This window comes from Cricetulus griseus, chromosome 6 (genome assembly GCF_003668045.3).
Source record: "Cricetulus griseus strain 17A/GY chromosome 6, alternate assembly CriGri-PICRH-1.0, whole genome shotgun sequence".
Lineage (NCBI taxonomy): Eukaryota > Metazoa > Chordata > Mammalia > Rodentia > Cricetidae > Cricetulus > Cricetulus griseus.
The window spans coordinates 85889761-85912876 of record NC_048599.1 but is presented as its reverse complement, the minus strand read 5'-3'; the positions used below and the strand labels follow the sequence as shown (position 1 = coordinate 85912876).

Below are 23116 nucleotides of genomic sequence, written 5' to 3'. Positions count from 1 at the left end.
GCGGGCTAGTGAAGCCGGCGCCCCCGACACGTGATCTGGAACCGGCTGTGTCGCTTGGTGTCTCGGTCTGTCCGTCCGTCCGCGGGTGCCATCATGGCGGACGCGGCCAGTCAGGTGCTCCTTGGCTCCGGTCTCACCATCCTGTCCCAGCCGCTCATGTACGTGAAAGTGCTCATCCAGGTATGAGTCGTCGTCCTGCCCTTCCCGTCAGCGTCCTCTCGGGTCGCCACCGCCCTCGGCGCCAGTGGATTGACTCTGCGGCGCAGGCCTTCACCCTCCGGCGATGCTGCCCTTTCCTTCCCTCAGGGACAACTTCCACGGCCTCGCGGCCTCTCTAGAAAAACACCCCGAGGCTCGCCCCGGGCAGGCCCGCTCCCTCTCCGCAGCCAACTGCCACCCTGCCCTTCCTTGCCCGGTGGCTCTTCTCAACTTTGTTTTTCCTTCCCTGAGGTTGATCCTGGTCAGTCGCACCGAAGGCTTCCCAACCCTTTCCCTGTCGCCCCTCTGAAATTGGCTGACATTCACCTCACCTCGTCCACTCCTTCTCATACTCTAGACGTGAAATACTCATCTTAAGGACGAATTTGAAATTCTAGGAAAGGCAGCATCTTATTGTTTTTATTCGCTTTTTCTTTCCATTTTGCTGTTTCTACTTGTGTTCCGTTCAGAGATTCCAACACCAGATACCCGGATATGCACAAGGAGCGCATTGAGAAGTAATAATGAAGTCAGTTTTCCTAAGGATCCATTGAGCGCTCTCACAGCAGCCCATGTGGTTCATGACAATGAAAATCACATTGGTCAGAACTGGAAATCAGTTCTGCTTAAAGAGTTTAGCGAGTTTAAACGTAACATCAAACTCCCCAGTGCCTCTTCCTCCCTTTAGCGTACTTTCTTATCAGCTTGAGACTACTTCTTGTGTGATATTTTATATTCGTGGGTAAGGAGGCCTACTTTTAGCTGGGGATCGTATTTTCAGTCACTGTTCTAAGTTTCCCAGTGATGAGCAGGCTGTTTTTGAGGCATCTATTGATAGTTGGCATACTTACCCATGCCTGTGACATGGAAGGAAGCAGGCATGAGAATCCTGGGGGGAGGGGGGGCGCAAGACTGGGTGGACCTCATTTTTTTGATTATTACTCATACAAATTATTAACAAGTTAACTGACATAGGTTCAGATTTTATTGTAAAAGTTGAACTGCAAAGGGTGAAATCTTTGTCTGAAACAGGCACATTTGGGACGAAATTGCATGAGATGAGTGACAGCATTTGGCAGTACATGTATGAGCCCACTATTCACTGTTCTCAAAAGGACAGTGTCTTTTAGTGACTGACATTCAGTGTTCTTACCTCAACAACTTGATACCCTAAATTCTGATTTCACAATACGTGTGTGTTGCCAAGTATCTCAGGGGTTTGGTGAAATTCCCAAAAACTGTTTTAAAAGTTGGCATGGTAGCGGTTTTTTTGTTTTGGTTTTTTTTCTGTAAGCTGAGGGAGAGTATTAGCACAGATGAAGGAATTGCAACAATAAAGAGCCCAATTTGTCCTGTATTTTTTCCCCCTCAAGTATCCCTTTGGTACTACAATTCCTGAATATATTGTGTAAATAAAATGGCAATCATTAATTTTTATGGCTTTCTGTATATTGCTAATGAGTCTACATTTAACATAGACCTAGCTTGTAATTATTTTCCTAAGTGAATTACCTAGCTATATGCATTTGCCTTTGTTGTCTAGTTAACCATATAAGCTGGCTCAGTGAATATTTTCTCATTTTATTCAAATATAAAAATGTAAAGCTGGGTGGTGATAGGGCACGCTTTTAATTCCAGCACTTAGGAGGCAGAGGCAGGTGAATCTCTGTGAGTGAGGCCAGCCTGGTCTTCAGAACTGGTTCTAGAACAGCCAGGGCTACACAGAGAAATCCTGTTTCAAAAAAACCAAAAAAAGAAAAAATATATAAAAAATATTTGTCAGCCTTATTGGTAAACTAGGCTTTCCTGAAACAATGGTTTCCTTATTCTGTTTTCAGTTTGATAATCTATCTTAGTTACATGGTTTACTCTGTAGACTTCAAATCAAAGGGCAACTTGGAGTTGATTGAACCCATTATTAATCTATACAACAGGACAAAAAACTGACAAGGGTAGTACTTCACCAAAACCTTAAGAAACATAAACTGCATTTTTATTTGTAAAATAAAATTACGGGCACTCAGGAGGCAGAGGCAGAGGCAGGCAGATCTCTGTGAGTTCAAGACCAGCCTGGTCTATAAGAGCTAGTTCCAGGACAGCCTCCAAAGCCACAGAGAAACCCTGCCTCACCCCCCCCCCAAAAAAAAAAAATAATGGGGCTAAGAAGGTAGCTTCCTGATAGAGACATAGAGCATAAGGATGGACATTGGGTTCATTTCAGCACCAAACACAAGAGAAATTTAAGCCTAATTTTCTTTTTTTCAAGACCTTGCAGCCCAAGTATTCCTGGGTTTTTGCTTAGTGTTGATACATTCCTTTGTTTTTAAAGGTGGGATATGAGCCTCTTCCTCCAACAATAGGACGAAATATTTTTGGACGACAAGTATATCAGCTTCCTGGTCTCTTTTGTTATGGTAGGTGCCTTTGATTTATTTGGGATGGCTGACATGGAAGACTGGAGTAACTGAAGGAAAATACATAGAAAGCCTGCTGCCTTGATATTTCTTGTAACTGTGTTTTGGGACTAGAACCTAAATCTCTGACTTGTGTTCTTAGCTCAGCACATTGCAAGCATCGATGGGAAGCGTGGGTTGTTCACAGGCTTAACTCCAAGACTGTGTTCGGGAGTCCTTGGAACTGTGGTCCATGGGAAAGTTTTACAGGTGAGAGGAAATCAATTAATGTTCTCATACCTTTTGGTTGCCTTTTATTCACAGTTTATTTTGATGATGAAGAGCAATTTCAAAGATAAACTTATAACCTGGCATTTCTTTCTCTTGAAAGACATTTTCTTTTTATTGATTAACTGATTGATGGAAGACAGGATTTCTCTGTGAAGCGTAGACTGGCCTCAGACTTGATTAGTAGCTTAGGGTGACCTTGAATTTGATTCTGCCTTCTAAGTGCAGAGACTATGAGTGGTTGCCCATATGCCCGTTTTGAAAACATTTTATTGAAATGCCCACTCTTCCCAAGAAACCAAGGGAATTTGTGCAATTAAGGTAACTGACTTTGATATATGGACCTTCTTCCTTCAAAACAGATTCTGAATAGAGATTAGTTTCATTTACCTATACAGTTTAAGGGTTTTTTGTTTTGTTTTGTTTTGTTTTTCTCTTGGTTTTTCGAGACAGGGTTTCTCTGTGTAGCTTTGGAGCCTATCCTGGCCCTCGCTCTGGAGACCAGGCTGGCCTTGAACTCACAAAGATCCGCCTGCCTCTGCCTCTCAAGTGCTAGGATTAAAGGTGTGTGCCACCAACGCCCAGCTATTTTTTAATATATTATTATTTGTTGTAGGGGAATAAAGGAGTAAAACACTTTTTTTTATTTTTTAAATTTTAGTATTTTCCTAGTGACATGTTTCCTATTAAAAGTATTGAAAGAAAGCAGGGTGGTGGTGTCGCACGCCTTTAATCCCAGCACTCGGAGGAAGAGGCAGGTGGATCTTTGTAAGTTCGAGACCAGCCTGGTCTACAAGAACTAGTTCCAGGACAGCCTCCAAAGCCACAGAAACAAGAGCTGCTGCTAGGCATAGTGGTGTGTGCTTGTAATCCTAGCATTTAGGAGGAAGAAGGATCACGAGTTCAAAGCCAGTCTCAGTTACATCCTGAGTACTAAGCCAGCCTGAGCTGAGTAAGCCTTTGTGTCAGAAAGAAAAGCAAAGCACAATCAAGGTAGCTCTGCAGGTGAGAATGCCATGATGACTTAAATCAGATTCCCAGAACTCAAATGATAGTCAGCAAGAACTGATTCCTACAAGTTTTCTTCTGATTTTCTGTATATGTTTGTGAGACATACAAACACACAAATAATAAAAACAAATTTTAAAAAGAAAGAAAAGTGAACTTTACAGCTGAGGTGCAGATCGGTGGCAGGGTTTTAATTTCTAGCACCTGAAAAGGGAGGAACTTAACAGGAAAAGGGCCTACATGTAAGGCCAAGGATGATGGCAGTTTTCCACAGTGTGGGTCATGTCTGTATGGATGCTTGCCTCACTAGTTGTATATTTTTGCTTATGTTCACTCTTCTCTGTATCTCAAGGTTTCTGTAGTTGTTGGATTTGTTTTTGTCTATGTGTGATATGTTTCCATGTTTTTGGTTTTTTTTTTTTTGTGTGTGTGTGTGTGTGTGTGTGTGTGTGTGTGTGTGTGTGTGTGTGTGTACATGTTTGAGCAAATGAGTCATGGTACACATTCGAAGGTCAAAGAATAACCTCAAGTGTGGGTCCTTACCTTCCACCTCATTTGAAACAGGGTCTCTTTATTTACTATTTTATACACCAGGCCAGCTGGCCCATAGGCTCTCGGGGAATTCATCATTATAGATGATGACTTTATGTGGATTCTTGGGAGTCTAACTCAGGTTCTCATTTTGTATAACAAAGTCTTTACCTACTCAGATGTCTCCCTAGCGTTGTGTATGTGTTACATTGCATATTGAATTTATTCTTCATTGTATGAATTTTTTATTATTTATTTGTCGTATTATTTTTATTATTATTTTGAGACGGGTTTTGCTATGTAGACCAGGCTGACCTTGAATTCCCAGAGATCCCTCTGTCATTGTCTCCTGGGTACTGGAGTAAAGCTGTATGCTACCACACCTCATTGAATGCATTTTTAAAACTTAAAAACAAACAAAAAGGCTGGGCCATGGTGGTGCACACTTTTAATCCCAGCACTCGGGAGGCAGGTGTATTTCTGAGGCCAGCCTGATCTCAAAAAACCAAAACAAAAACTGATCAAATCGTGTAATGAAGTGTTTTTGGAAGCATCAGTCCCCAGGACCCCATGCAGCAATGGAGTAGAGTCTAGGCCCATACTTCTTGAAGGTTCCTCCCATCACACATGCTGTGCCATGTGCTGTGTCTCTGGTATAGATTGTTATCATGGAGGGTGGCCATGGCAAGGAAAGTGGTCTCAGGCATATTGTGCAAGCTAGCCTGGGCCTTCTGTAGCTTCTGCCAGTGCTGGTCCCATTTGACTCAAGGTTGGCTACTTCTAAGTGCTCAAAATGGTGAAATGCTGGGTAGCCTGGCCTATGTATAGTGTGCACATCTGCCCAGCTGGGCTCAGACACTGACTTGCAGGAGGGTGTTGGGCATACTGCTAGAGGACCGGAGGCTGAAGGGGTTGTAGATGCTGTTGCTTGTCAGCATTGTGAAAGGTACTCTTAGGGTTAGGGACATTTCCAGAGATTTTATAAACTTGAATGACCCAGGTGAAGTGAACAGTTCCTGAGTTCTAAATTTGAACACTGTTTCTACCAGACTTCCAGCATCCTAAAGGCCTTCCTGGATAAGCCTAGCTTCACCAGGACAATGGTTAGCATTTTATCCCTTTGTGTCCTGAAGCCTTTCAAGGGCTGAATGTTATATTGTACACAGAAGGCAGCCACTGATATGACATTCCAGGTCCTGGTAACAGGAACCTAGCTTGAAGGTGCTGAGCTATGCCTGAGGTCCCCTGGACACACACATATAGGTTGCAGTTGGCCTGGGAGAAATGTGTGGACCCAGATAAGCAAAAAAGCCTGCAGAGCTGAGGACAGAGGGGGAACAGTGGGTTGCACTATGTCTTCAAAAAGACATCTTCCCAGTCCGAAAGGGGAAAGTGTTGTTTTTAGCAAAACCTCTATCATTCAGTTTTACCAGTAAAGACTTGGGAGCCAAATGCTGGGGTGAAAGCCTGCTAGCTCAGAGAGGCAGAAAGTACCCGGCTGACCTTCCTTCTCAGCCATCTCAAACCTCTCCCCAAACTCAGCATTCCTCTCTTCTACCTCCTATGCATCTATCTGTCCTTCTGACTCTGTTACTCTTTTTTTTTTTTCTTGTTCACTTCCTGTCTAATGGTTGCTTGTTCCACCTCTTGACTATGGTTGACTTTATTTAATCCTTTACAATATTCAAGCAGAAAGCTTTTGTATTAAAGGTGTGTGCTAAGGCTGAGACACACCATAACTAGAAACAGGTTTTTCCAATAAATAACAAAATCTTGGAGTTCACAATGTGATCAAATATCAAAGCCCATGCCCTTGGCTTCTTGGGCCTTCTGCCCATTCTTGCAGGCATATCCCCAAAGTCTTGCATATCCTTATAGATTGCCTAACAACAGATAAAGCATTGTTGCCTACTGTATTCCCTAAGCCACAGTCAGGTGGGAAGACCTTAGGATAGACAACATCATTGGCTGTCAGGAGTCTGTGTTGTACTGGCCTGGTAATGAGGAGACTATTGGGGGGGAGGTGAGAGGGGTGAGGGAGGGTGAGACAAAGTCTCTGTGGTCTTTGGCTGTCCTGGAGCTCTCTATGTAGACCAGGCTCATGCCTCCTGAGTGTTGGAATTAAAGGTGTGTTCCACCACATCCAGCAGTAATTGTTTTTACAAAAAAAAAAAATGTTGCCTGTTTTTTTATCTGATAAGACTAGAAAAATAAAACCGAGGTGTGTCTGTAAGCTGTAAGCCAAGCACTTGGAAGGTAGAGGCCGGAGTAAGAGTTCAAGGTCATTATCGTTTATAAGGGCTGTCTCTAAATAAGAGGGAGAGAGAAAAAAAGGCAAAGAAAATAATAAACTGTCATCTTTGAAGCATGCATTCTCCTAGCCCATTTTCTATGTTCTTTCTCCCCCCTCCCACAACAAGAGCTCACTATGTAACACTAACTGTTCTGGAATTCACTGTGTAGACCAGACTAACCTCAAATTCACAGAGAACTGCCTGCCTCTGCCTCCTGAGTGTATTTTCTGTTTCTAAAATATATCAGAAGCCATATTTCCTCTAATAGTCACTGTCTAATAGTCGCATTCTGTTCTCCAAAAGAGAACTGTCTTGCTTATTTTAGAAGCAGTTACATATGAAAGGAAAGTGGTGATACTCAAACTGAGTACCAACTCTATGTTGTTTTTAAAAGAAAAGAATCTTGCCCTAATTTGGTATTTCTGCTTTTTTCATGAGAAGAGCAGGAACTGGTTTTAGGCTATCTGGTTTTAACAATTCCCTATTAAATGTGTATATTTAGTAAATGATGACTTGGGGGGGGGGGATTGTTGTTAATGTTAATTCTACACACGCACACCTTGTTTTTCTTTGCACTACTAGGGATTGAACCAAAAATTTAAAAGTGGAGGGATTAGGGCTATAACTAAGTTGGTAGAGTGTTGCCTGGCATGGACAAAGCCCTGGGCTGCATTTTCAGCACCACATAAACTGGTGTGGTAGTGTATGCCTATAATCCTAGCACTTGGGAAGTAGAGGCAGAAGGATCAGAAGTTCAAGGTCATTGTTGGCATTGGCCTCTTAAAAGGTCAAAGCTAGGGGGCTGGAGAGATGACTCAGTGATTAAGAGCACTGCTGCTCTTCCAGAGGTTCTGAGTTCAAGTCCCAGCAACTACATGGTGGCTCAACCATTGGTAAAGAGATATGTTGCCCTCTTCTGGCCTGCAGGCATACATGCAGACAGAGCACTGTATTACATGAAGCCCTATCTCAAAAAAAGAAAATAAAAAAGTTTCAAGCCAGGCATTGTAACACCAGTCTATAATGCCAAGACTTGAATGGCTGAGGCAGAAGGATGACCTTGTGTTCAAGGTCATCCTGGGCTAAGTAACTAGATTTGATAATCCCCCGGACGTTTAGTATGTTTAACTTTACAGTAGTGCCACCTTGGAGACACTTATTTTTAGCTGATTAATGTGAAGTAGAAATCGAGAGGTTTGTAGAAGAAAATTAGTACTTTTCATTTTCTGTCAATACCTTCCCTAAGAGGACAAATTAATAACTCTAGTTATCCTTTATTTCTGTTTCTTCTATAGCATTACCAGGAGTGCGACAAACCTGAGGTATGTTGAAGCTACTTTCTGTATGAACCCCTGTCTCTGACACATTCTTGCGGTTCCACCCTCCATAGGAGAAAAGCCAGGACTTTTCCTTTCATTTCAGTGGCTTGGTGGCTTATGGGATAGCCATAAGTTTCAAGACTTGTATTTAAAACCATGAATCTTTCTGTCTTTGTTTTTGATTTCCAGGAGTTAGTATCTGGAAATGTACAAAAGGAAAACTCATCCTCCTTCGACCGAGTTATCAAAGAGGTAAGGGATGAATTTACCCCTTGTTACAGAACCAAGATCATGAGTCCTGTGCTTCCAGGTCTCTTCCCAAGTGAAATTAAATCTTCAGTTTAAATTGGGCTTTGCTGTCTAATAACCCAAAAGAAGAGCATGGCCTGCTGTTGGGAACAGGTACTGCTCACTCTGTCGTTAAAACTGAGGCAATTTTTACATTGGGTGTGAGTGTTTTGCTTGCTTGTATGCCTGCCTAGTACCTGCAGAGGCCAGAAGGTATTTTTTGGAACTGGTGTTACAGGTTGTGAGCTGCCATGTAGGTGCTGGGAGCCAAACCTAGGTCTTCTGGAAGAATAGCCAGTGTTCTTAACCACTGAGCCATCTCTCCAGCCCTTAATTTTATACTTTTTTTTTTTTTTTTAACTCAAGACAGGGTTTCTCTGTATTGTTTTGGAGACTGTCCTGGAACTCTTTCTGTAGACCAGGCCAGCTTCAAACTCAGAGATCTGCCTGCCTCTGTCTCCCCAAGTGCTAGGATTAGAGGTATGCACAACCCAAAAAGATGCCCGGCATCTTTTTGTTATTTACTACTTATTTTGATAGTCTATTTTACAGCCCATAGTGGCTCTGAACTCTTGATCCTCCTGCCTCAGCTTTCCCCTCTGCAGTGTGGAATTGCAGAAACATACCACCATGCCCAGCTTTGAACATCTAGTGGTGTTGAAAACATGCAGCAAGCCAGGTGGTGGTGGCACACGCCTTTAATCCCAGCATTTGGGAAGCAGAGGCCATCCTGGTCTACAGAGTGAGTGCCAGGACAGCCAAGGCTACACAGAAAAACCCTGTCTTGAAAATCAAACAACAACAAAACATCAAAAACATGTAGCAAGTAATTTTTTATTTTTATCTTTTAGTTTTTATTTTATTGGGATAAGGTCTCACTATGTAGCCTTGGCTGGCCTGGAACTCTCTGTAGATCGGGGTATCCTTAAACTCACAGAGATCTGCCTGCCTTTATCTCCCGAGTACAGGGATTAAAGGCTGTGCCATACCCAGCACACAAAAGTGTTGTGTGTTGGTTCCTATTTGTTCAGATGCTTTTATGGTAATTACTCTGAGGCTGAAATGCCACTTGTGTCTCATCCCCTTGCTTGGCTTTCAGAACCTCTCTACGCTGGAGATGTAGTGGTAGAGCTTTTCCAAAGCTTGAACAAGGTTCATTTCCCATAAAGTAAAATTCAAATTCCTCAACCATAAAGGTAATTTAGGATAGATGCTCTGAGGCCCCATAGTTGCAGGGTTGCTGTCCCTAAGATGTTAGTACATATCTAAAGCCTAACATCTGTTTAGTGTAGACACTAGTTTCTTCAAAACTTGTCATCATGAGAGAAAGTGAATAATCCAAAATCAGGCCTCAACCAGACCTGATGGTTCAGACCTGTAATCCCAGATACTTTGGGAGGTTGAAGCAGGAGGAGCATAACTTTAAGGCCTGCTTGGTCTACAGAGTAAGTTCAAGGCCAGCCTAAAACAACTTAGTGAGATAGAACTGTATGAAAAAAGTAGTAAGGGGGGCAAGAATATAGCTTCTTAGAGCACTTACCTAGCATGTGTGAGGCCCTGGGTTTAATTTCCACTACTGCCAAATTTCCACTACTGCTAATCTGCCTCACTGACTCTCAACATAGCCAAATGAATGAATTAATCCAGCTCTGGTAATTTTATTCAAACAGGTAACCCTCTCTCTTGTGCATGGGATTGGAGAAAATAGCAAGTCTCTTTTTCAGAGAGATTTCAAAAAGTTACTACAGCAGAAGGTTGAAATCCATGAGAGGTGTAACAAAATGGCAAGATATTACATTAATCCCATTGGAGCTAGCTTCTTGACTCCAAAACAGTAAAGCTTTGGGGCCTAGTCCTTTGCCCTGTACTGGGTGTCCACCCACATTCCTTACAGGAATATGAGTGTTGTTAATTTAGATTTCAGAAGTGTGTTTTGATTGTTTCTAGACAACTCGAGAGATGATTGCTCGTTCTGCTGCTACCCTCATTACACATCCCTTCCACGGTATGTTTGCAGTTGATAGCATAAGATAATCTCATTTCTTTATTCTGTAGCTTGATCTTTCTTTACCTTGGCATGGGCATTGACTGTAATGCTCTGCCTTCATATTCTTTTTCCAGATAGCAAAGTGTCTTTAGATTGAAAAAAAAAAAACTTTTAGGGTTATCAAAATAAACCTCAACATAATTGGTGGGTTTTGTTTTAATTAAAAAGAGTTTGTTTTACATTTATTTTGGCAGAAGAGGGGCATGTATTCCACAGCACATGTGTGGAGATGAGATGACAATTGGGAATCTATTTTCTCCTTCTGCAACTTAGGTTCTGAGGATCAAATTCGGGTTGTGGGGCTTGTCAGCAGGCGTCTTTACCAGCTAAGCTGCCTCACTGACTCTCAACATAGCTCTTAAAACAGTCTTGTCTCTGTCCTGCAGTGATCACTCTGAGATCTATGGTACAGTTCATTGGCAGAGAGTCTAAGTATTGGTAAGTGTTTGGGGTTTTTTATTTACATTATATGTATATATGCACCCCACGCAGTCAGTGTCCTTAAAGGCCAGAGAGATGTCAGATTCCCTAGAACTGGAGTTTAAGTGCTGAGACCTGAACCTGGGTCCTGCAAGAGCAGCAAGTGCTCTCAAGCACTCTAAACTGCATATACTACACCTGTCATAGTCTTTTTGACTTGGTTTAGTTTGTTTTGTTTTGTTTTGTTTTTTTTGAGACAGGGTTTCTCTGTGTAGCCTTGGTTGTCCTGGAACTCACTCTATGGACCAGGCTGGCCTCAAACTCACAGAGATCCACTGGCCTCTGCTTCTGAAGTGTTGGGATTAAAGGCATGCGTTACCATTGTCCATCTAGCCCTTCATATTTAATTGCTTCACTTTTTTTTATGTATGTGAGTGTTTTGCCTTATTGTATGTCTGTGTACCTCATGCATGTCTGGTGCCCACAGAGGCCAGATGAAAGCATCAGATCCTCTGAGACTTGAGTTCAACAGAGGGTTGTGAGCTGCCAGGTGGATGCTGGAAATTGAGCCCGGGTCCTCTGGAAGAGCAGCCAGTTCTCTTAACCACTAACCACTGAGCCATCTCTCTAATCTAATAGCTTCATTTTCTAATGGAATTTTAACTACTTTGCAAGAGTGAACCAGTGCTAGAAAATTGTGAGGAAAGGGAGTTATAAATTTGACTTTGTCAAATCTGATCATTAACCACAGAGAACCCCTGTCTCAAAAAACAAAAAAACAAGTGCCAGGATAGGCTCTAAAGCTACACAGAGAAACCCTGTCTCGAAAAACCAAAAAAAAAAAAAAAAAAACAAAGAAATAAAAAAACTGATCATTGACCAGGTGTTCTAGGGTATACTTGTTGTCTCAGGACACTTTGGGAGGTGCAGGCAGGAGTTCAGTGTCAGCCTCTTCATAAAATTTAGGCCACCTTGGGCTAAATGAAACCCTGTTTGGGGAAAGGTATGAAATTCCCTTCTCAAAGCTTAAGTGATATCAGTGTCCTTTCCTTTTATTGCCTAGTGGGCTGTGTGACTCCATAATGACCATCTACCGGGAAGAAGGCATCGTAGGATTTTTTGCGTGAGTAAATGTTGAGTGTTCCTGTAAGTGATTTTTGTATTAGTAGAAAAACTTCCTTGAAAAATAAGAGCAAGGACTCTTTGTTTAATTGTAGAAAATAATATTCTCTCTTGGTTTACTTTATGTAAAGCTGTTTATAGACCTCTACTGACTTAAATTTCTTGCTGTAAAGATTCCTTTGCTTTTTTTCCTAGATATTTTATATGCTTGAAATAAGAATTTTCTTTTCTTTTCTTTTTTTTTTTTTTTTTTTTTTTTTTGAGAAACAGGGTTTCTCTGTATAACAGTCCTGGCTGTCCTGGAACTTGATTTGTAGACCAGACTGTCTTTGAACTCACAGATATCCTTCTGCCTCTGCCTCCTGAGTGCTGGGATTAAGGGGGTGCGCCACCACTGCCCAGACCCTTTTACATGTTCAGTGTCTCCATAATTGAGTGGTACTAGCAATCAAATATGGGTCTTTTGCACATGCTCTACCACTGAGTTGTACTAGTATCCCCAGATTCCTTTTTTCTTTCTTTCTTTTAATTGTTATTTTATATGTATGGATGTTCTGGTTGCACATATGTGCAGAGGCCATTTTGAGTATTTTAAGTATTCTGACAAACAGAAAGGACAGCTTATCATTACTCTCATTTTAAAAATTTGTTTATTTATGTGTGCGCGCACATGCATATGAGCTACCATGTAGGTGCTGGGAACTAAACCAGGGTCTTAGGCAAGTAAGTGTAGGTAGACTTTTCTTTCCCACCTCCCTGTTCCCAAATAACTGACAAGGAGACTTAATGTTAATTATAAATGCTTGGCCAATAGCTCGGCTTATTGTTCACTAGCTCTTACAACTTAAATTAACTCATTTCTATTAATCTACATTCTGCCATGTGGCGTTACTACTCTTTTATCTTGCCCCTCCTATTTCCTCCCTGTCTCTCTCTGGCAACTCCTCTGACTCCATCCATCTTCCCAGTATTCTCTCTGCCCCTAAAATCCTGCCTAGCTATATAAACCAATATATTTACCTAGCTATAAAACCAATTTTTATTAACAATGAGAACACATTTTCACAGTATACAGAAAGATTATTCCACAGCAGGCAAGAACAGTAAGTGATCTGAACTACTGAGCCATCTCTCCAGCCCCTGGTCTCATTTTTAAAAAGCATTGATGAGCCTGCAATGTAGCTGAGTTTGTAGTGTGCTTGCCTAGCATTCAAAAAGCTTTAGGTTCAGTCTCCAGCACATGTAAAACTGGGCATACTGGACTATGCCTATAATCCTGGCACTCAAGAGGCAGGGATAAGAGGATCAGGAGTTTGAGGTTTTCCTTATATACATAGCAAGTTTGAGGCCAGCTTATATGAGAAATGAGTAGCACTGGGACTATTACCTTGCAGACGGAAGAGCAGAGTTTGAATGCCAGTTCTGTCACTTACAAGCACTGCCATGCAGCAAATGAATGATCTTAAATGTCCCCTTTTTTTTCTTTCTTTCTTTTTTTTTTTTTTTTTTTTTTTTTTTCTTTTTTAATGAGACATAGTTTCATGTGCTCCATTCTGTCCTGGAACTCTATATAGGCAAAAGATTACCATGAACTGCTTCCTCTTATCTACTGAGTGCTAGAATTACATGCATGGGCCATTATACCCAGTTTATATAGTACTGGGGAATCAAACTTAGGGTCTCATGCTTCAAGCACTCTTACCCACTGAGCTACATCCCTAGCCTCTGGAAACATGCTTTTGATATCTATCTGTGTTTGGATCATTCTCACTGTGTTTTGTTGCTTGTTGGTTGGTTTTGTTTTTTTTTCCTCCCTCGTCTTTTTCCCTGCCAAATTTGGGTATCAAATACTTTAGTAAACTGTGTTAAGTCTCCTCTGCAAAGCACCTTGCAAATCTTTGGCCCTCCCTGTTATAGTTATTAATAGTAAATTGCGCCATTGGCTGTAGTTCAGAGGTTTATAGCTGACCTGTATTCTAAAAGTGGGAACAAAAGTCATTGCAAGTCAGCATTAGTACAGCTGTTAACCAGACTGAACTTGGAATGAGGGCTACATTCTGGGGTTTGATGCCTGTTCAAGCCTGTAGAATGGTTTTAAATCTCCTAACCTTTGAGAAGTGTTTGTACTGAGTAGACTGTCTGTTTTACTGATCATAGTTTTTTGCTGCTTACTGTGTCTTCATGTAGGGGTCTAATTCCTCGCCTCCTAGGTGACATCATTTCCTTGTGGCTCTGTAACTCACTGGCTTATCTCGTCAATACCTATGCACTGGACAGTGGGGTAGGTTATGGCCTTGGTAAAATATGCTGGTGAGGGCTTTCTTTTTTCTTTTCTTTCTTTTCTTTTTTTTTTTTTTTTTTTTTGGTTTTTCGAGACAGGGTTTCTCTGTGTATCTTTGGAGCCTATCCTGGCACTCACTCTGGAGACCAGGCTGGCCTTGAACTCACAGAGTTCCGCCTGCCTCTGCCTCCTGAATGCTGGGATTAGAGGGCTTTCTTTGTATTCACCTGGCAGCTATTTTAGCTCTAAGTAAGATGATAGTTTGTTATATATGCCAGACAGATATTATACAGTAAAAATTATTATTTGAGTTTATAGATAGCTATGAACCACCATGTTGTTACTGGGACTTGAACTTAGGACCTCAGGAAGAGATGCCAATCCTCTTAACCACTGAGCCATCTCTCTGGCCCTGGAAATCTTTGGAAAGTGTCTCACTATGTCAGTCATCTTGACTGCCAGTTTTTTGTTAAGATGGGGTCCGACTATGCAGCCCTGTTTTGCCTGAACTTATAGATGAGGCTGGTCTTGAGATCCACTTGTATCTGTCTCTCAAGTGCTAGGTATAAGGCATGTATCACCATGCCCAGCCTTGACTTCAACTTTTTTATATTCATCATAAATGTTTTGTTTTTATTCTTAATTTTCTTTCTGTCAAGCTGATAATGTAGAGATAGAGTATATTGATGTACTTGTGAGTTTTAGCTTACTATCTGTTTTGTCTATGATTCATTCTGATAGAAGCTCTTTTCCTGTTTTAGGTCTCTACCATGAATGAAATGAAAAGTTATTCCCAAGCTGTCACAGGAGTAAGTTTCTTAATCTTCTAGGACTAGTTGGTTGATTTTTTTATTTATTTATTTATTTTTTGGCGGGGGCGGGTCTTTTAAATCTGACCTGTTTGATCACTGTTCTAAAGCTGCTAGATGTTTCTCTGGAAATCTTCATCAAATGATTACTCTTTGTCAGAGGTAATAATATTGTTGCTGCCTCACAGCAACATTTACCGTGTGTGTGTGTGTGTGTGTGTGTGTGTGTGTGTGTGTGTGTGTGTGTGTGTGTCTGTATTAGCTTTCACAAGGGAGTACGGGCAGCTGCACATTGTGTCCTTCATGTCCCACTTAGAGAATTGAACCTTTTGTACTCGTATATTTGTGTTGTGGGAACTGTGCATATGCCAAGGCATGCATGTGGAAGGAGGTAAGAAGACTTTGGGGTGGGAGTCAGTTCTCTCTTTCCACTGTGTTGCTTCTAAGTATTAACTCAGGTCATCAGTGTTGGCAACTTTTACTGTAATTGAGCCATCTCACCTGCCTTGGAAAACTGCTTCAGCCTCCCATGTAGTTGAGATGACTAGCACTCATTATTACACCAGCTAAAAATGGGACTTCTAAAATAGTTCCCATTGTCTTTGAGAGGGTGCTCCTATTCTCTTCAGGGGTACTTTGAAACACTTTAAAACTTTTTCTCCTATGTACATAGTTTACTTTTGTTCGAATGAAACCTCCATCCTAGGAAGAGTCTCCTGGCCTTTTGATAAAAATTTTGGATATAGAAGTATGTTGTGGTGCCGGGCATTGGTAGCGCACGCCTTTAATCCCAGCACTTGGGAGGCAGGGGCAGGCGGATCTCTGTGAGTTCGAGGCCAGCATGGTCTACAGAGCGAGTATCAGGATAGGCTTCAAAGCTACACAGAGAAATCCTATCTTGAAAAACAAAAGCAAAAAAAATCCCTTTTCCCTGGAATGTAAACAGTAAATTAAAAAAAAAAAAAAAAGTATGTTGTGGCAAAAGAGGTACCTTTGGCTCAAAACTATGTAAAAGCATTCCAAGGTTGCTGAGAATGCAAGACTGCTGTTGGAATATTTGAGCATTGTAGCACTGGGCCTTTGAGGAGAGAGAAGGGGAGTAATGAAGATTGAGAATAGTTTGATGACTCCGCTATCTTCTTGCTGTTTTGCAGTTCTTTGCCAGTATGTTGACATATCCCTTTGTGCTTGTATCTAATCTTATGGCAGTCAACAACTGTGGGTAAGTACTTTTTGGTTTTTTTTCCTGGTACATTTGGAAGCCAGAAGTTAATGTTAGGTGTCTTCCGAGATGGCTCTCCATTTTATTTATAAAAGTAGTCCCACTGAACCCAGAGCTCACCAATTATCTGGTCTAGTTAGATAATTTGCCATGGGGATTATCTGCCTACAGAGTGAAAATTACAGGAGGTATATAGTATGCAATCTTTTTTTGGTTTTTTTTTTTTTTTGGTTTTTTTTTTTGGTTTTTTTGTGACAGGGTTTCTTTGTGTAGCTTCTAAAAGTTCCAGGTTGTCCTGGAACTCACTCTGTAGTCCAGGCGAACTCACAGAGATCCACCACCAACACTCAGCACAGCATGCAATCTTAACCCACTCAACAGTTAAAATTGCATAGACATTCATGTAGGCAAAACAACCACAGACAGAATTTTTCAAAAAATTGTTTTAAAAAAAAGTGGTTATACGGGGCTGGAGAGATGGCTTAGCGGTTAAGAGCACCGACTGCTCTTCCAGAGGTCCTGAGTTCAATTCCCAGCAACCACATGGTGTCTCACAACCATCCATTATGAGATCTGGTGCCCTCTTCTGGTGTGCAGATATACATGGAAGCAGAATGTTGTATACATAATATATAAATATAAAATCTTTAAAAAAAAAAAAGTGGTTATGGCCGGGCTTTGGTGGCGCACGCCTTTAGTCCCAGCACTCAGGAGGCAGAGGCAGGCAGATCTCTGAATTCAAGGCCAGCCTGGTCTACAGAGTGAATTCAGGACAGCCAGCGCAACACAGAGAAACCCTGTCTTAAAAAATCACGCCTTTACAGAAGGATCTCTGTGAGTTCGAGACCAGCCTGGTCTACAAGAGCTAGTTCCAGGACAGCCTCCAAAGCCACAAAGAAACCCTGTCTCGAAAAACAAAAAAAAAAAAAATCACGCCTTTAAATCCCAGCACTTGGGAGCTGGAGAGATAGCTTAACAGTTAAGAGCACTGACTGTTCTTCCAGAAGTCCTGAGTTCAGTTCCTAGCAACCACATGGTGGCTCACAACCACTTTGAATAAGATCTGGTGCCCTCTGCTGGCATGCAGGCAGAAGACTGTATACATAATAAATAAAAATCTTTAAAAAAAAAAATCTAAGCATTTGGGAGGCAGAAGCAGGTAGATCTCATTGAGTTCAAGGCCAACCTGGTCTACAGAGCAAGTTCCAGGATAGCTAGAACTGTTACATACACAGAGAAACCCTGTCTCAAAAAATAGATAGATAGATAGATAGATAGATAGATAGATAGATAGATAGATAGATGATAGATAGATAGATAGATAATCAAAATAAATAAATAAAAAGGTGTGAGGGAGAAGTAATAGAATACCAGAATCCATAATATATATATATTATGTATTTCATATATATATATGAAATTAACAGATAACAAAATCAAGTTTCTGTTTGTCTGTTGTTTTGAAACTTAATTGTAGGATGGTTGGCCTTTCCTCTGGTGTAATTTGTCTCATTAAAACTATCTTGGGGAACATATGCTGGAAATTTTTGCCAAAAAGTCTCTCTTGAAAATGTTTGTAAGTAACTAATCTTCTCAATTTCAGGCTTGCTGGTGGATTGCCTCCTTACTCCCCAATATATACTTCTTGGATAGATTGCTGGTGCATACTACAAAAAGCGGTATTTTTATCTCTCATTTTGTTTTTGTTCTCTTAAATAGTGTGCCTTGAATCCTGATATTAACTCATTCTTTAACTATTAATCAGTGTAACCTTTACAGTGTTGTATATGTCCCTCGAGCATAATAGTACAACGTGCTACTTAGAAATTACTAGCTGGGGCCTGGGTGGGGTGGCGCACGCCTTTAATCCCAGCACTTGGGAGGCAGAGGCAGGTGGATCTCTGTAAGTTCCAGGACAGCTAGGGCTGTTACACAGAGACCCTGTCTCAAAAAAAAAAAAAAAAAAAAAAAAGGAAATTACCAGCTGGGGTAAAGAAGTACAAATCCTGGGGGCTGGAGAGATGGCTCAGAAGTTAAGAGCACTGACTGCTCTTCCAGAGGTCCTGAGTTCAATTCCCAGCAACCACATGGTGGCTCACAACCATCCGTTATGAGATCTGGTGCCCTCTTCTTGTGTGCAGATATACATGGAAGCAGAATGTTGTATACATAATAAATAAATACAATCTTAAAAAAAAAAAGAAGAAGAAGTACAAATCCCTACATGTTAACCACAAGCCATTTGAGTGATTGAATGAAAGTTACAAATAGGGTCCAGATAGATAATTCTCCTAGTTATGTAATAGCCTGATTTCAAACTTGCCTGTATTTTGGTGCTGGGGATTGAACTGAGGACCTCACACAGACTAAACACATTCTCTTTGCACTGAACTCAGCCCAACAAACTTGCCTTTCTGTAACTCCTCAGAACCTTTTTTATGTTTCTTTTTCCACAATTAGATGTGAAGACTAAAAATAAGTCATTACTTAATTTATTAGACAAAATTTTGTCAAAGTGATACTGACAGAACTAGTTGCTTACTTCCTGTTTTGTTAGTAGATTACTTTGTCAAAACTGGTTTATGGTTATTGCTGAGGGCTATATCATTGACCAAACATTGTTGATCAATCTAGACAAAGTTATATGCAGAACTAAGATAATGGATGGGCTGTCTTAAAATGGATGGGATCACTTAAAATGGCCATCATTTTACAGATGGTTTTGAGTGGCAAGCACTTTTTAAAGGATTGCAGAGAAAGGATATAAAGAAGCTCTTTGTTGCATTACTTCACAGAGCCCAGGATACAGATGAGAAAGGCTTTATTCACAGAACTTGGGCTCCCCAGACTGGACTCTGAATGAAAAGGTCCAGTTGTTGCTATGGTTACTTTTGCTCACTGTTCATGCCAGCTGAATCCCAGATAGAATCTTTGAGAGAATTCAGTATAAACTTACCATAAATGTTGTGGGTTTCCTTGTGAGTTTTACACCCCAATCTTAAGTTTTAATTTGTTTTTTTGTTTTTTTTTTTTGCTTTTTGCTTTTTGCTTTTTTGGCATGCTGGGGATCAAACCTAAAGCCTTCCAAATAATAGGCAAGAGCTCTGCCACTGTTTTTCAGTTTCTTTTTGTGGCGTTAGTCATTGAACCCAGAGTCTTACATAAGTGTGGGAAACATTTCACCACTGAGCTCTTTTATTGTTTTTATAGGACAGTCTCCTACTGCAGTCCCATTTCTAACTAATGCCCTGTTGTAGGAGGAAAGAACATAGAAAATGGATCAAGTTGCCAGACAAACCTTATCTGAGAAACCACTGATCCTATATGTGCTTAGGAAAACAACAAAACTGTATTAGTCACCTGCAGTGTATCATATAGCAAGCTAAGCAATTCCCATGCCATTCTCAAAATAGCCCCGTGAAGATCAGTGCTATTCTGCTACACTCAACACTTCACATATGAAGAAGTTGGTGCTAACAGAAGCTTAATATGCTGGGTAGTGGTGGCTCCTGCCACTTGAGAGGCAGAGGCAAGCAGATCTCTGAGTTTGAGGCCAACTTGGTCTACATAGTAAGTTCAAGGACAGACAAAGCTACACAGAGAAACCCTGTCTCAATAAAACAAACAACAAAAAAAGAGGAGCTTAATGGAAGTTTTGTAATATAGGGTCACTCAGCCTTACTGATGGGGCCAAGTTTTGTCCTAGTCATTTCAGTCATATCTCCTTGAAATGTGTCCCATTTTATGTGCTAATTTAGATTGGCTGCTTTCCATCTTCATGCTTTCTGTTTGTTTTCTTTTCCAGGGAAATATGAGCCGAGGAAACAGCTTGTTTTTCCGGAAGGTCCCCTGTGGAAAGACTTATTGTTGTGACCTGAGTATGTTAATTTGAAGTTGTGGAGCAGGGACAGTGACATTTCCATAGTCCCAATGCACAGAATTATGGGAGAGAATGTTGATTTCTATACAGTGTGGCGCGCTTTTTTAATAATCATTTAATCTTGGGAAAATGGAGGTGATTGGTGTCTGCCTTTTTTGTTCTTTTTCCTAGCACAATATCATTTACCACTGGTATTCCCCATTAGTTATTTGAAATGGGACTGTTTTTTTTTCCTCCAAATTCTTGTTTTAAACAGAAAATAGAAGTATTTTCCTAAAGGAACAAGCAGGTTGTCATGTTGATCGAGTCTCAGGTTAGGGCTTTGTCAAATAAAGAATAGAATCTCAATAAGAATTAATCATTCTATAAAAGTTAAGAAAATGAAGAAGGCATACCATGTGGGAGTTTCTGAGTTCCCTTGGATAGATAGATGCTAGAAAGTCAGCAGCAACCACCAGTCTACCTCCCACCATGCTTCCAAGCACTTGACCCATCTTGTCTCTCAGTGCTGCTGAGTTACTGTAGATTTCTGCAGAGGTGTCCATGCCTTCTGCTACACTAGAAGAGAAAATCGTCACCACCAACAAAGAAAAAGGACAGTTAGAGAGGCAGAAGCAAGATTTGAAAAGGAAATATGATGGCCTTTCACTCCAAAGAAGCTCTTGATTTCCTGTAACATGAGAAGCAAATACTGCAGCATAACAGTAGCCCTAAGTGCTCAGTACCCACCAGCCCCTGAGGTCCGTCTTCACTACGGTCCCATTGCCTATACGCTTCTGCTCCTAAGTGTTTGTTTCCCTTTCGTTACTGCAGAAGGTGGGTAGTTTGGTTTTCATTTCTGATGACACCCTTGAAAAGTGTATTTGTAACTCATTATCTGGTAATGTGGATCAAAGTCCACACGGTTCCTAGGATATTGCCCAGCTCGCATGTCATACCTTCAGTTAGGCATGTTAAAAACACTTATTGGGGGAAAATTGCTTTTGAAGGAAAATTTTCAACTCAAGCATAAAGCTCCTATTTACTCAGGCCTTTTAACAGCAGGTGAAATGCTCCTAAGTTGAGAAAGCCTAAACTGTCACTTGTTTAAGTAATTCACTGGTACTTTGCCAAATGAGTAAGCACTGAATTTGCTGCTTTTAGACTTCTATCAATGCGGCAGAGGCCATGATGTTAGGTAGTGTGAGCATGCAGGGTCTTCTCCCGCTCAGGGTTAGTGATACAACCTGAAGCTCGTGAGTAGCTTAGCTTGAAATGTCTTTGTCAAAAGTACTTTGTCTCAAAAGTAATGTACATTTTATATTCTATTCAATATTATCTGCATCTGTTTTAATATAAAAAGTGTTTTTGCATTACCTACTCTTTTCTCCCAAAAAAACATCAAGTAAAGATGATCTAGGAAAATGCACCATGTTTATCTTGTGGCTTCTGTGCACATACACAACCGGCTGTTCTGAAAACCTGACCGGCTGTTGAGAGCCAGTCCACCACCAGAGGGCAGCAGGACTTTGGTCTTGCTTGTGCATTTTGACCTGAATTCATCATGATCTTGGATTGCTCACTGAAAATAAAAGTTTATATAGGGCTGAGGAGCAACTCTTGTGAGCACTTACCTAACAGGAACAAGTGCCTCATTTCTATCTTTGGGATCATAAAAATCATTTCTATCTTCGGCAGTAATACAAATCTGTAGTCCCAACACCTGGGGAATATAGGCAGGAAGGTCAGGAGTTCACAGATCACCTTCCATTACATAGCAAGTGTGAGGCTAACCTAGACTACATAAAAAATGCTATCTCTAGCTGGGCGTTGGTGGCGCACACCTTTAATCCCAGCACTGGAGAGGCAGAGGCAGGTGGATCTCTGTGAGTTCGAGGCCAGCCTGGTCTATAGAGCGAGTGCCAGGATAGGCTCCAAAGCTACACAGAGAAAGCCTGTCTCAAAAAAAAAAAAAAAAAAAAGAAGAAAAAAATGCTATCTCTATAAACAAATAATAGTTGGGTATGGTAGCACATGTTTTTAACCCCAGCACTTGAAAGGCAGAGGTAGTCAGATGTACATAGTGAGCTGAAAGCCAAACAAGCCAGACCATCTCAAAAAACACAAAGTAACTAGTTCAGTCATTTCAATCCTGCTTAATTCAGCTGTGGGAGTCCTGTGATCCCTTTGGCCTGTCATAAAGTGTATTACAAACATAGAATTCTGAAATTAAGTTGGGCCGTGGTGGCTCACCCCTTTAACCCCAGCACTCGGGAGGTGGACGCAGGTAGATCTCTGTGAGTTCGAGACCAGCCTGGTCTACAGAGCAAGTTATAGGACAGTCTCCAAAGCCACAGAGAAACCCTGACTCAAAAAACAAAAGCAGAAAAAAAGAAAACAGCTGGCCGAGTAGCAGCAAATGGTGAGTTTAAGGTACTATAGCAGGTGTCTGGGCAAGAAGAGAAGTAAGAGCTGCCAAACTTGCCCTGGCAGTATCTGAGCGTACATAAACAGGTTCAGGTGAACCCATCCTGGAGTGTCAGACTTATTCTTGGCCTCCAAGGTGTTTTTAGTTTGTCATGATTATGACATGCTGGAGAAAAAAGCCAGAAAACCAAATATGGTGTAATCCAACCCTCTGAGGCGAAGACCTGCACTTGCAGTCGCTGAGCCAGAGGAAGCCTCAGCAAAGTGGGAGCATCTTAGAGATCTTGCCTCCCCAGAATAATGAGTAAAGTCACTGGCAGCAGGCATGGTCACAGTGTAGATATTCACAGTGGTTGGTTTATATAAGTGAAACAGTTACTACACAGCAGTTAGAGGCACCCACATGCCTAATACACTTATACCATAGCTTTTTAATTTTTCTTCCTGTTTATTTGAGACAAGGTCCTACTATACCTCTCTTTGCTGGCCTGGAACTGACCTTGAACCTGCAGAGCTCCACCTGCCTCTGCTTCCTGAATACTAGAATTAAAGGCATGCAGCAAGGTGCCTGGCTCTTTATTTTATATGCATTGGTATGAAGGTGTCAGAT

The 23116-nt window shown here is 41.2% G+C and overlaps 1 protein-coding gene across 1 annotated transcript; it reads left to right on the top strand.

The window, feature by feature from the left end:
- Positions 1-21506, top strand: Mtch2 (mitochondrial carrier 2). The gene is made up of 13 exons (XM_027422606.2): positions 1-180; positions 2528-2612; positions 2755-2861; positions 8008-8034; positions 8221-8283; positions 10267-10324; positions 10753-10804; positions 11850-11909; positions 14096-14189; positions 14951-14998; positions 16153-16220; positions 17824-17899; positions 20026-21506. Exons 1-13 carry the CDS (start codon positions 94-96, stop codon positions 20110-20112), a joined length of 912 nt encoding a protein of 303 aa, XP_027278407.1. The 5' UTR covers positions 1-93; the 3' UTR covers positions 20113-21506.
- The last annotated feature ends 1610 nt before the right edge of the window (positions 21507-23116 follow it).

Bases quoted from the DNA above. Each gene is read 5' to 3' on its own strand.
- Mtch2 (XM_027422606.2), top strand. From the start codon at position 94: ATGGCGGACGCGGCCAGTCAGGTGCTCCTTGGCTCCGGTCTCACCATC. The intron at 181-2,527 runs GTATGAGTCGTC...TTGTTTTTAAAG, and splicing joins ACGTGAAAGTGCTCATCCAG to GTGGGATATGAGCCTCTTCC. The intron at 8,284-10,266 runs GTAAGGGATGAA...GATTGTTTCTAG, and splicing joins TCGACCGAGTTATCAAAGAG to ACAACTCGAGAGATGATTGC.